General features: G+C 48.3%; 1 protein-coding gene across 2 annotated transcripts in view; it reads right to left on the minus strand.

Moving 5' to 3' along the window:
• The window catches only part of LOC147431569 (uncharacterized), a 67,709-nt gene that overhangs the window by 42,569 nt on the left and 12,092 nt on the right, over positions 1 to 13,048 (minus strand). For both annotated transcript variants that reach the window (XM_086494125.1, XM_086494126.1), the window contains exons 3-4: positions 3,334 to 3,529; positions 3,195 to 3,259 (exon numbers count right to left, since the gene is read on the minus strand). In XM_086494125.1, the coding sequence (XP_086350251.1) occupies positions 3,195 to 3,259; positions 3,334 to 3,529 (261 nt within the window). The remainder of the gene's footprint in view (positions 1 to 3,194; positions 3,260 to 3,333; positions 3,530 to 13,048) is intronic.

The following is a 13,048-nucleotide window of genomic DNA, read 5'->3' on the forward strand; positions in this document are numbered from 1 at the left end:
TCAAGTATAATAACAATAAAGAAATACCGAAAAGGCCGCCAATCTTTGGAGCCTACAGGGTGTTGTTGTCTGCTTGGTAGCGCTCTAGCTGCCAGGCCGTGGTTTGTCTTGAACTGTTGAATTCCAATCACAGACTTATTCGTGAAGTTCCTTTGTGTTGTAAAGTTGAAGTAAAGTTTTGGGTGAAAGCCAAAGTCTACCGCCCTACGGGCTAGTTTCACCACCTGGCCTCACCTCCTCGAGTTGACCTCGCACAATCCTAGCCTCACCGGCTAACCACTTGCACTTTGCCAGTGGGGGTCGATAACTACAAATGAGGCCTTGGCCTCCCTTTTATAAAAGTGGCTGGCCACACTAGCCCAATTCACACTACGTCGGCCCGAACATCAGACACCCATCCTCACCTTGTCGTAGACCACGTCCCCTCTCCTATAAGCGGAACATAACATGATGCCTGAGGAGTATTTTGTTGTACGCTGGAAAACCTCTAAACGACGCAGATGGGATGTGTGTGGAGCGTTTGGTTATATGCTTGAAACCTCCAGTAGGTTGCGGTATGGGTATCAGTCCTCTGAGATCATGGCCCGGACCTTTTATTTGTGGGGGGAGTGACGAGGTAGTCATTGAGTAGCTTCATACCGTAGACCGTCTGTCTCGGGGGAGTGCTTAGCGACGTTGTTCGTTGTGTCTTGTAACATTCAAATGTGAGCATTTGTGTTGCATTGTGATGTGCCAACCATTGATTGCCTGGCTATGTAATCTTAGTGCATCAAGACACCCATTACAGATCGGCGCGGTCTGGGTGTGATAGCTAATTTTGCTACACCGGAATATCAAGAGCTCCAATCTAAATGAGAATATACTCCTTAGGATGAGATTTTATGGGAAGTCAATGACCTAGGATATCAAGAGCTCCGATTTGGAATGAGAAAACTGATTGTCCCTTGGAATGTCCCTCGGAATGACCCTCAAAAAATTTTGAGCTAGCTTGAGTTGTTTTGCAGATATACGGTAATCGCGAACGATTACTCTTCTTTTAAGAAGGGGGGATGTCACACAGTGTTGACTTGACAAGCCACTTAAGAATGGAGCCAACCTAAAGATCTCGGCCGAGGGGCCTAAACCCTAAGAGTAGAAGCAACAACAAAAAAGCAGCCGTGTGGCCTAATTCTAAAAGAAGTTCCCACCAACTTATGGGACCCCGTCCGATGGGGCCCTAGTGGCACAAGACAATAAAGCAGGACCGAGACACAACAACAATCACCTTGCGTAAAAGATGATGACATGGCAGTTGTATAGACGCCCGCAAATCGCGCTGCTGGCTGTTGACGTGGCAGGTGTACGGAATTCCACAATTTATGCTAATGACGTGGCAGCTGTACAGATTTCCGTGGAATGCGATGGCAGCTTTTGGCATCAGTTTTTGGGGCTTTTCATGGCCAAGGGCCTATAAATATGTGCCATGGGCTCGGTCTCTGGCACGTCTCCGCGTGGGAGTGCAGAGACAGAGTACCAGCTTGTACTGTGTTGCAGCAATATAAAGAAATACCAAAAGGGGCGCCAAGCTTTGGGGCCACTACTCTCTTGGGGTGGAACTCCGCACTGCCCGTCTCGTGTGTCGTGCATCTCTTTCAGTTCAATTGTTTTGAAGTGCTTAAAGTTGTTCAGTCTGTTCTTTCCTGTTGGCATGTGGTGCTGTCCTGTTACAAGGAACAAGCCGATAATGAGCAAACTACCTCACATAGACCGGGCACAACCACAAAACAGTCCCCCACTCCCTATGATCTACCCCTGGGAGAAACTAGGGTACTAGCAGCTCCGTCAAGACTGGTCAGAGAGGTGTAAAACTCTAACAAATACTAATCTATTGCATAGACCGGGCACAACCACAAAACAGTCCCCCACTCCCTATGATCGGTTCCCCCCCCCCCCCCCCCCCCCCCCCCCCGTCAAGACCGGTCAGAGAGGTGTAAAACTCTTAACAAATACTAATCTATTGCAAAACATTTTCCCGATCTCTACTGATCAGGTAGTAGTGATCTATGAATAGCAACCTTCAAAGCCTCACAAGCTATTTGCTCGAACTCAGACCATCCAATCCCAAATGAGGGAAATCAATACCCGCACTCCTTCCAAAAGAGCATGTCTATAATTTCTTATTTTTCATGGGAATTTACACAAGTGTGGCTATTCTAGAGTAGTATCAACATTGTCTACATGCATAAAAGTCATTTTTGAACGGGAGATGGCCCAATGTCTAGCACATCTGTGACTCTGCCAGATAATGTGCTCTTAAGAATAAATTTGGTGATCTTATACGGCCATTCTGGGACCAAAGGGTGACCAGCAAAATTAAGATCGCCCAGAAGTGATTAATTTAACTGGTGATGATCGATCCTCTAATTCTAACAAGACCAAATCCAGCTATGGTGAAGACTGATTGAGAATCCCTACTTTGATGGATCAAAACTACAATGCACACTGTTAAAAACCCAACTCAAAAACAAGCTGAAGAATCTGAATACTAATTCTGAGACCTAAGCATCCACATAGCGACCATTATCTATTCTCCTTCTGTACATAAAACATGTATATCTTCATAGGTCACAAAATTCTGAACTTATGAACTAAAAGAGGGGGCTAAAAACACTCATACAAAACAAAAATCAAGACACACAAAGAAAGAGAAAAATAACGCAAGACTGATTAATATCCATTTTAATGAAAAGCTCTCAAACCACTTTTCTGATATTTTGATAAGATATTTTTTGTCAGGTGAGATCTCAGCTTACAGGTCAAAATACTTATTTTCCAGCTAGGAGAATATAGAATCTTCAGGTTTTCTCAAGAGAACACTGCCATCTGAAGTTGTATTGGTCGCAATGTCTTCAAGATCAGTTAAATCAATTGACTGAGATGTCTGGACACTAAACAAATCTCAAACGTTCTTTAAAAGGAAAAAATGGGAAATTATTACTCTCATTACAGAGAGGACAAAGGCAATCAGAAAAAATTCAGCTTCCCTCCCATGGAGTGCAGTTCATAAGATATTTAAGATTAATACAAGGATCTCTTTCATGCAAAAGAGAAAAAAAGAAACAACAGCAGAATAATATGCTTCAAAAACCTTTCCAGAATGCATGTGATAGGACTAAATTAGAATGGTTGTGTGCTACAAACATCAAAGGCTGTACCTGTGCTTACATTGTTGTGAAAGCTTGGAGTTTCTAAAGCCATCTAAGCCTTCAGCCCACCAGTTCTGCTCAACCAAAAAATAACTATAAATCTGCAAGTTAACCCTTCTTTTCAGTAATCTTAATGTTAGTCATCTACCTGCCGATATATCTCAGCACCCCAATCACTATCCTTTGTTTTGTTACACCTTAACAGATCTTCACGAACTTTTGAACCAACATCAGGATTACCCTTCCAATAAGCGTTTGGCTTTCGATCCTCCCACTTCAAAACTTTTGAAGAGCTGTAAATGCTTTGCACTTCTTCAGTCCAGGGAGAAATATCTATTTGCGGCCTGAAAAACATGCTCTCTCTCTCTCTCTCTCTCTCTCTCTCTCTCTCTCAGAGTAAAAGGTGGGACCTTTACCATTTGCATTACATGAAATTTGACCGTATGTCAATATAGCCAAAAATAGCTGCCAACATATCGAGCAACCTAAACTATGCAGATAGCTCCAGAAAGGCAATTTTTGCTGGATATTTCGTGTGAATAACCTTATTACTAATCACAGATTATCATACTTAATCACTTAAGGCTGAACTTAAGAACTGTACTATGATGCAAGAGACCGAATGTTGTTTTGATTAATTAAACTAAATACATAACCCTTACTTGAAGCAAAAAATTCTGACCAACGGAGAAAGGTTAATGAGTGGCATCGAGGTCGAGAAGAAACCAACAACACTCCAAGTAAAAAAGAACTGGCAAAGGAGAAGGGCAAACAATGTCGACTCATCTTCAAGCTACAAGTGTGAAGTAGACGCTCGCTGTTGCTGCCCCCCCCCGCCTAGCCCCTCCGCCCCTCCTCCTGCACGCAGCCCCCCTGCCCGCCCCCTGCGCCCTCTGCCCTGCCCGCTGCGCGTCGCCAGCCCCACCCACTGCCCGTTGCCCTGCCTGCTGCCCACCCGTCTCCCGCCGCTGCCCTGTCCGCCTGCCGGCCCATTGCCCCGCCCAGCCTGCACATTGCCGTTAGCCCATTGCCCCGCCTGCCTTCACTTTACCGTTAGCCACTCCTGCTTGTCGGGCCTCGCCAGCACCCTCGACGTGCTCGGTCCGGCAGGAGTTTCCCCCTTCGTCGACGCTTCTCCGCCTTTTCTTCACAGCAGCAGACACAGATGGAGGCTCAAGCTCCGCCACAAAGGAACTCCAATGAAGTCCCCTCGCCCGACCCCGCTAAGCCCACCATTCGCCTTGCTCTATCACCGACAGAGCAAGCGAGCCTAGCCGCAGAGGTAGAACTCTTGCAAGCGACCTCCGTCATCTGCAAGATTCTCGGCACCACACCCAACAGAGGAGAGCTGCGTGATCTTCTCCAAGCCCGCCTTCTCGCAGAGGTGGGCAAGATCTTGGACGTTTAGTTCCTCGGACGCGGCTACTATCAGATAGAGTTTGAGACCTCCGAGATGGCGTCCAAGGTCATCGCGATGAGCCCCTTGACCATCCGATCAGCCTACTTTCGGCAGTGGAGACATGGTTTTGACCCAGTTTCAGATGTTTTGGTAGAGGAGGCAGACCTTCCCATCTCCGTCTGCTTTCCTGGTTTAAGGAGGGAGCACTTACCACTTTTGTCCAGGATAGGCTGAGATATTAGGATTGTCCTAGAGACACCTTGCACGGCAGCCTCAGTAGCTGCGTACCATTGCTCTGCCTGCGTGGCAGAGACTCAACAATTTGAGACCAAAACTCTGCACGTGCACTCGCCACATTGGGCGCATAGATGTTCAGGAAGCCCACGAGACAACCCTAAACCTGCATAATGATCCACTAAGCTGTCACAAAGCGGGCACCACGTGCCAATAGAAAAGAACAGACTGAACAACTTTAAGCACTTCAAATAACAACTGAACTGAAATAGAGAGAGACGACACATGACACGGAGTGACGGAATTCCACCCCAAAGAGTATTGGCCCCCAACCTTGGCGCCCCTTTCGGTATTTCTTTATATTGCATCAACATAGTACAAGCCGGTACTCCAGACTCTACACCTTCTCCAGGAAGCATGCCAGAGAATGAGCCCTAACCTCATATTTAAAGGCCCTTGGCCTAAGAAGCAATTACAGTGAAAAGCCTTCAAAACTCAAAAGCTCCTGGTCCAAAAAGCAATGCCAAAAGCTACCAGCTTTTCGTAAATCGCGCTTGAGTCCGTACAGCAGGCCATGTGTCAATCCGCCACGTCAGCAAATCAAGGTTAGGGTTTTTTATTTTAGGGTTAGGGTTTCGGACAAAATTAGGTTTTTTATTTTAGGGTTAGGGTTTCGGACAGAATTAGGGCTTTTTATTTTAGGGTTAGGATTTCAACAGAATTAGGGTTTTGGATAGAATTAGGGTTTCTGATTTTAGGGTTAGGTTTTAGCATAATTAGGGTTTTGGACAGAATGAGGGTTTCTGATTTTAGGGTTAGGGTTTCGACACGTCAACAGTTTGTTACATCTCCCGTTCTTGAAAGAGAGTAGTCGTCCGCGCTTTCAGCATATCTGCAAAACAACTCAAGTTAGCTCAAAAATTTTCGAGGGTCATTCCGAGGGACAATCAGTTTGCTCTTTTTATTAAGGAGTTAGCTTCTCCTTTCTGCTCCTTTGATCAAGGAGTTAGCTTCTCCTTTCGTCCAGATTGGAACTCTTGATATTCTCGCATTAGCAATCACACCCAGACCGACTGATCTTCCACGGGTGTCTTGATGCACTAAAATTACATACCCAGGCAATCTCATCCAATTAGGAATATTCAGTAATTGGCACATCACAATGCAACACAAATGCTTACATATGCATGTTACAAGACACAACAAACAGTGTCGTTGAGCACTCCCCCGAGACAAACGATCTGCGATATGAAGCTACTCAACGACTACCTCGTCACTCCCCCCGCAAATATCCTAAAAGGGTTCGGGCCATGAGCTCAGAGGACTGTACAACCAAACGCTCCCCAGACCGCAGTCTGCGTCGCTCGGAGGTTCAAGCATACAACCAAACGCTCCCCAGGCATCGGCCTGCGTCATTCGGAGGTTTTAAAGCATACAACGAAACGCTCCTGAGGCATCGACCTGCGTCGTTCCGAGGTTCTAACAATACCAAAACGATATTTCTCACTTCTCCACCCGGGAGTAAAATCACCAATCATTGAAACCGGTATCAAACGAGAGTCAAACAATTCAAATCGGCACCAAAACAGGTTCAAAACAGATACCATCCATTTCAAACAAATTCCAAACAAGATCACCAAACAAGTTCTCAAACAGATTCTCACAAACTTAAAAAAGCAATCTCGACATCAACCGAGCTCGAAAAGTCGACTGACTTTCCATCCTGAAACCTGCATCAAAAATTAGGGTTAGGTTCCTTCCATGAGGTCGTAGCCGAGCACAGCATGGTCCATCAGCTCTTGGACAGACAGTGTTTCTTTGGCGGCGATGGTAGTCCCAAGAGATAGCAATCACACTGAACCTCCAAGGTCATCTGCTCGTGAAGAGACATCTACTAAGAGATGTCAAGAAATTTCAAGTTATAATCTGCTAGGGTTTCCATGGCAAGCATTTCAAGATACCCCACTCTGCCATAAGTTGCACTCTGAAGGAAGATGTCAGAAACCATCTAACTTCGGGCAAAAATTTCTTAAAAGCTTGCCAAGTCCTTAGACTTTGCTGCTTGGTAGTTGTAGACATCAACATCTGCATGGCACTGCTTTTGAGAAAAAAAAGTGACTTGAAACAAATCTGGATCCTTCTCTTGCAAGTGATCTTAATTGGCTTATGCCCTGTAAGACATGAGCGGTGAAGAAGAGAGCGCGCTAGATGCGCGATGAAATAGGGGTGGGAGTGGCTAATGAGTCCGATTTGGAGGGCCAAGATACTTCAAATAAAATTGCAAAAGCTCTGCTCTTTTGGCCAAGATACTTCAAATAAAATTCCAAAAGCTCTGCTCTTTTGTAGGACCGGTATGCTTTCAGAAAAGCACACGCCTGATGCTCTGATACCATTGTCACAAGGCGGGCGCCACGTGCCAATAGAAAAGAACAGACTGAAAACTTTAAGCACTTCAAATAACAACTGAACTGAAATAGAGAGAGACGACACGCGACACGGAGTGGCGGAATTCCACCCCAGAGAGTATTGGCCCCAAACCTTGGTGCCCCTTTCGGTATTTCTTTATATTGCATCAACACAGTACAAGCCGGTACTCCGGACTCTGCACCTTCTCCACGAAGCATGCCAAAGAATGAGCCCTAACCTCATATTTAAAGGCCCTTGGCCTAAAAAGCAATTACAGTGAAAAGCCTTCAAAACTCAAAAGCTCCTGGTCCAAAAAGCAATGTCAAAAGGTGCCAACTTTTCGTAAATCACGCTAGTGTCCATACAGCACGCCATGTTAGGGTTTTTGATTTTAGGGTTAGGGTTTCGGGCAGAATTAGGGTTTTTGATTTTAGGGTTAGGGTTTCAACAGAATTAGTGTTTCGGGCAGAATTAGGGTTTCTAATTTTAGGGTTAGGATTTCAACAGAATTAGGGTTTCGGACAGAATTAGGGTTTCTGATTTTAGGGTTAGGGTTTCAGAAGAATTAGGGTTTTGGGCAGAGTGAGGGTTTCTGATTTTAGGGTTAGGGTTTCGACACGTCAACAGTTTGTTACATGAGCCCTGCTCCCACAATGGCCTGCTGCAAAGAATCCGCAATAGTCATACATACCCTGCCTTGGATGCCTCCAGGTCCAAATGCAGCTGACCAATAAGTCTCATATCGTCCACGCAAAAGCTGACCACAACGTCTAATGCGGCTCTCACACAGATGATGCTCCTGTAGCATAAGAAGGTCAATCTCTCCTCCCACAAGGCATCGTTGAAGCTCCCGACGCAGTCGACCCCTTTGATGCTGAAACTAGGGCCCACCTAATCCTTGTACGTTCCATGAGACGATCCTCATGGGGAGCAAAGAGAACTGATGCTGCCGCAGCAGCTAGCCGTGCTATCTTCGAGGCTGGCTTGGATGGGGAGTAATCCGCATCCGAGCGTCCTCGAGATAGGCGTGACTGCAAAGAGTGTCTAGCCCAAGCTCAAGTAGACGGAGCCGTGTGTAAAGCAACCTCCTCTGTCCAAGAATCCTCATGTATATGTACATAGCATGGCGGGCTCTGCGTGTTAGCAAAAAAGTGAACCACAATGTATCTACATCTTGCTGCGTCTGGAGGTGTCACCACAAACTTGGCCAATGGCCAAAAAGTCTGAAGCAAGCCTGTAACCCCTAGGTCTCCCATGTGATGAGAGAACTCTAGGGCCTGTGTTTGCAGCCACTTCAACACTGAGTCTATAGTCCACTCTGCCTGGTCCCTGCCGCATAGGGGAAAAGAGAAGCCAACCCCTAGGTCTCCCATGTGATGAGAGAACTCTAGGGCCTGTGTCTGCAGCCACTCCAACACTGAGTCTATAGTCCACTCTGCCTGGTCCCTGCCGCATAGGGGAAAAGAGAAGCCAACCGCTTAGTCCAAGGCCTCTATCCCCCTAGCTGCAAGGAACAATACATAAACTCTGAAGCAGGCTACCTCAAGGTCTGGTGAGGGGTCGTCGAGAAACCGTGTAAAGTCGTAGGCAAAGAAATCCCAACGGCGACGAATGTTGAAGCTCGTCAGACCACGAGGAACTGCTGCAAAGGAAGACGTCTGCACCAGAAGAGGGGGTCGCAAGAAAGGCTTTCCCTCTCTCGCTAAGCGACTTGTGGCAAAGGCGCTACCAAGAGATCTCCTAGCAGCCGAGGAAGGCCCTACCCCATAGGAAGGCTGCGGGACTGGAGCACAGGAGATGAGGGAGCAGGGGGAGAGGGGGGGCGACAAAGGCAGGAAGGCGAGATGGAGAGGCAAAGGGAGGAGGAGGGAGGGGGGGGGGGGGGGACTCGGAGGGAGGAGGGGTTGTCGAGGGTGAGGCTGAGGTGGAGGCTGGAGCAGGGACCTCGTCCTACTGAAGAGGGTCAAATCGGTTCCCCGTGGGAACCCACTATTGCTAGGCAGAAGCCTGAGGACCACTCTGAGTGCCAGGCTGGCGCGGTGGCCCCTGCCGACGTCGACCACGAACCTGCTGCCAACCCTCCTCCGCTTGAGCCCTAGGCTCGGAGGGTGGCTCTCCCTGCGTACTCTGTGACACTGCCTGCTACTGCTAGCCAGCTCTTGAGGGCTGGGGTTGGGCATGTGGTGTAGGTCGGGGTCTCCTCCGTGGACACGCCTTCGCAAGATGGCCCATCTGTCGACAAATGAAACACTGATTCGGGAGGCCCGAATACTCCACGCTCTGTCTGAACCAACCCCCACTCACTCGAGGAAGTAGGAAGACCTTCGGGAGAGTGTGGGTGTCCCTAACCAGAACACGTACTGAGGGAATGCCGGCCGCCTTGGCGAGGTAACTTCAACATGTTGGAGGAACCCTCTGACAGGATTGGTGGTAGCCATACTACTGTGCATGGAGTTGAGCTTGCAGCTTGGGAGAGGTTTTGTATGACTGCGGGTTTCAGATGTGTGGCAGCATTCCAGCTTTGTGAGACCCCTAGACAACATGGCCTTCTCTCGTTTGGACCGTAGAGTGGGAGGCGCTCGAATAGATCGCTTCTACACTAGTGACCACTTCTGTGACTTGGGTGGGACAGTTGGCATTCTCGCAGGGACTTCCTTTTTGGACCATGCTCCAGTGATCCTTACAGTGACTAATAGACGAGGAGGGGGAGCACAATGCTTCGCATCGTAGAGAGGTTCTTGCTGAGACTCAGTGCTTAGAGAGCGAGTGGAGGCTCTTTGGACAGAGAGCTTAGACATGCAGGATTCTCCTGCTAACAAAGTGGCCTCAGGACTTGCTCAGCTTAGTCTACTCTTTCTTCAGGAGTCTTCGGCTCCCCTAGCTGCAGCGAGAGAGAAGCAGCAGCATCTCCGACGAGGCGTTGCTTCCTTGCAGAGGATGCAGGAGCAGCATCCAGACAGTCCTTGGTTGGAGGAGCAGTTACAGCAGGCTCACCAAGAGCTCGTTAGCACAGAGGAGAGGCGCCATGAGTTTGCTTTCCATCGACAGGCATCCAGACAGTCCTTGGTTGGAGGAGGAGTTACAGTAGGCTCGCCAGGAGCTCGTTAGCACAGAGGAGAGGCGCCATGAGTTTGCTTTCCATCAACAGGCATCTCAGTGGACCCAGGTAGGTGACAAAGTGACAGGCGCTTTCTTTGAGGCAGTGAGACCTCGGCATATGCATGCCAAGGTCAGTCAGTTAAGGAGGCCCGACGGGTCAGTTGCTTCAAAGCCAGAGGACATGCGTGCAGTTGCTACCGACTTCTATCATGATTTACTGTCTGCAGAGCCTCAGTCAAAGCGTCAGAATGCATGCAAAGAGCAGGTGTGGGCACAGATGCCTTGTCTTGTGACCGAGGAGATGCGCCAAAGGCTTGAGCTTCCTCTAGGAGCTACACACGGCTCTTAGAGCACTCCCCCGTGGTAGCTGTCCACGTGACGATGCCTTGACTCCCAGCTTTTTCTTGGAGTACTTGCAGTGAATTTCAGTTTATCCTGCGCACAGGAAAAATGCATGACAGCATGAGTGAGGGCTTGATTTACCTCAATCCCAAGGAGGGTGGCTCCTTGGATAAGATTCGACAGTGGCGCCCCATCACCATCCTCAACTCAGCCTACAAAATTCTTGCCAAGGCTCTGAGTTTGAGGATTTAGCCACTTCTAGAGAGCATTATACATGGGACTCAAACAAGGATCGTAGTATCCTTGACAACATCTTTACTTTTTGGGAGGCTTCTACCCTCATGCGGCTCCGTGGTGAGGATCTGGTGATTCTTCTTCTCGATTTTGAGAAGGCCTACGACAGAGTTGACTGGGACTTTTTGGAGGGCACTCTATGCAGGATGGGCTTCTTAAATGCTTGGATCAGAAGGGTGTCAGCTTTGTACAGACGGGCACATGAGGTAGAGGTGATCGTTTCATGCTCACACGCTTGGTCAGACAGGGTTGCCCTCTTGCCCCCTTCGTCTTTCTGTTCTATGCTGAGGCGATGAGCAAGTTTTTGGTTTCACAACAGGTTGGTTTACGTGGCTTAGCGCTCCCTATTGGGGGAGATGAGCTACTGGCCGCTGCGTTTGCAGACGACTCAGCCTCGTACTTAGATGGCCAGGAGGCCAACCTTCACAGGTGTGAGTAGGCTCTTGAGACTTTCTGTTGTGCATCTAGCGCACTGATCAACTGGAGAAAGACAGTGGCTTTCTCGGTTGGTACTGCTCCTACGCCCGATTGGATGCCAGGTGAGGGTTTCAAGTGGATTCCCCCAAGGACTGCAGTTCGGTACTTGGGCTGTCAGGTTGGTTTGGACTTGTCTCCCAAGAAGTAGATTGCTCCCCTCCTCCTGTCTATCAGGAGGAAGTTGTTACATTGGAGCTCCGCAACTTTCTCTGGCAGGCAGAGTTGTAGTGGCCAACCAGGTGGTGTTGGCTACTATGTGGTACATCACTTCTTGTTGGATCTTCTCGAGTTCTTGTATCAGCCAAGTAGAGAGGCTGATCAAAAACTTCCTGTGGTCATGGCGTGACACTCAAATAGCCCGGGCCAGAGTGCCATGGCAGATCATCACCCTTCCTTGTTCTCAGGGAGGGTTGGTGTAACAAACTTGGACACTCCAAGTCAAGAATCAACCGCGACAGCACCAAATAACCACTTCAAACCAATTCACAGATCACAATAGATTTGCACTGGCCCGGCGGAGTTCCGTGCCTAGAGATATTGGCCCCAAAGACTGGCGCCCCTTTCGGTATTTCTTTTTGTATTAATCAATCATCAAAGTACAAGAGAGCGGTTAGGGTTTCACTCTCAGACTCTGCGTCCAGATGCTCTGAGAAGTGAGGCCCTCACCACTAATTTAAAGGTTACAAGGGATGCCCAAAAGCAGAGCCCCAAAAGCTTTTAAAATCAAAAGCATCAGTTCTCTCTCTCTCTTAGAGAGTCTTTTCTCTTTTTTTTTTTAAAAAAAGCAAAAGCAAAATTCGCGTCGCTCATCATTTTCCAAAAAAAAAAAAAAAAAAAAATTAATAATCCGCCTCCGCGATTTCCGAAATTTAGGGTTTTTGGCAAAAATTACGGTTTGCAGGAATTTTAGGGTTTCTAGCAGAAATTAGGGTTTCTGTTGTCCGCCACGTCATCACTTTGTGACAGTTGGGGATCATAGACCCAGCACAGCACAGCATAGCCCTTCTTGGGACGTTTATCATCAGAGGACTTCTTCTAGGTGAGGAGCCCTGGAAGGAGTTCTTGCTTCAACGGCTTAGTGCTAGGGTGCCTAAGGCTGGAGGCCCCTGGCGATCCTCGACTAGATGGATTTTAATAGAGATGCGCAGAGTTAGCTTGAGCAGGAGACTGGAGGACCGCTTCTGTGTGAGTTTGCTCCGATCTTGGGAGCAGCTGCGGAGAGGCCTGGAGCAACATCAGCCTACTTGCACGAAGGAGCGCCTGAGACAGCCCCTAGTTTGGAACCCCATGGTTAGCACTCAGAGAGGCCACTTGGTTGGTAGTCGGCCTCATGTTTCCTGGGGTCCCATGGCAGAGGGTCCAGCATGCTCTTTAGGTGACTGGTTACAGTTTTCAGGCTTGTTAGAGGAGCTTCAAGACGTTCAGCTACTACAGGGCATGAGAGGGGTGCAGAGCATGTGTCAGGACATCTCAGAGGCAGTACCAACTGAGTGGCTCACGCCTCTCGAGTTAGCAGCGCCCAAATGGATGGGAGCCTTCACGTGACTGGAGGTTCTCATCTCAGTTCGGGCTTGCTCAGAGACTATACCCTCCCTGTTTTTCGAGCTACAGG

The sequence above is a fragment of the Adiantum capillus-veneris genome, chromosome 21 (genome assembly GCF_014529385.1).
Source record: "Adiantum capillus-veneris isolate H3 chromosome 21, ASM1452938v2, whole genome shotgun sequence".
In the NCBI taxonomy this organism is placed as follows: Eukaryota; Viridiplantae; Streptophyta; class Polypodiopsida; order Polypodiales; family Pteridaceae; genus Adiantum; species Adiantum capillus-veneris.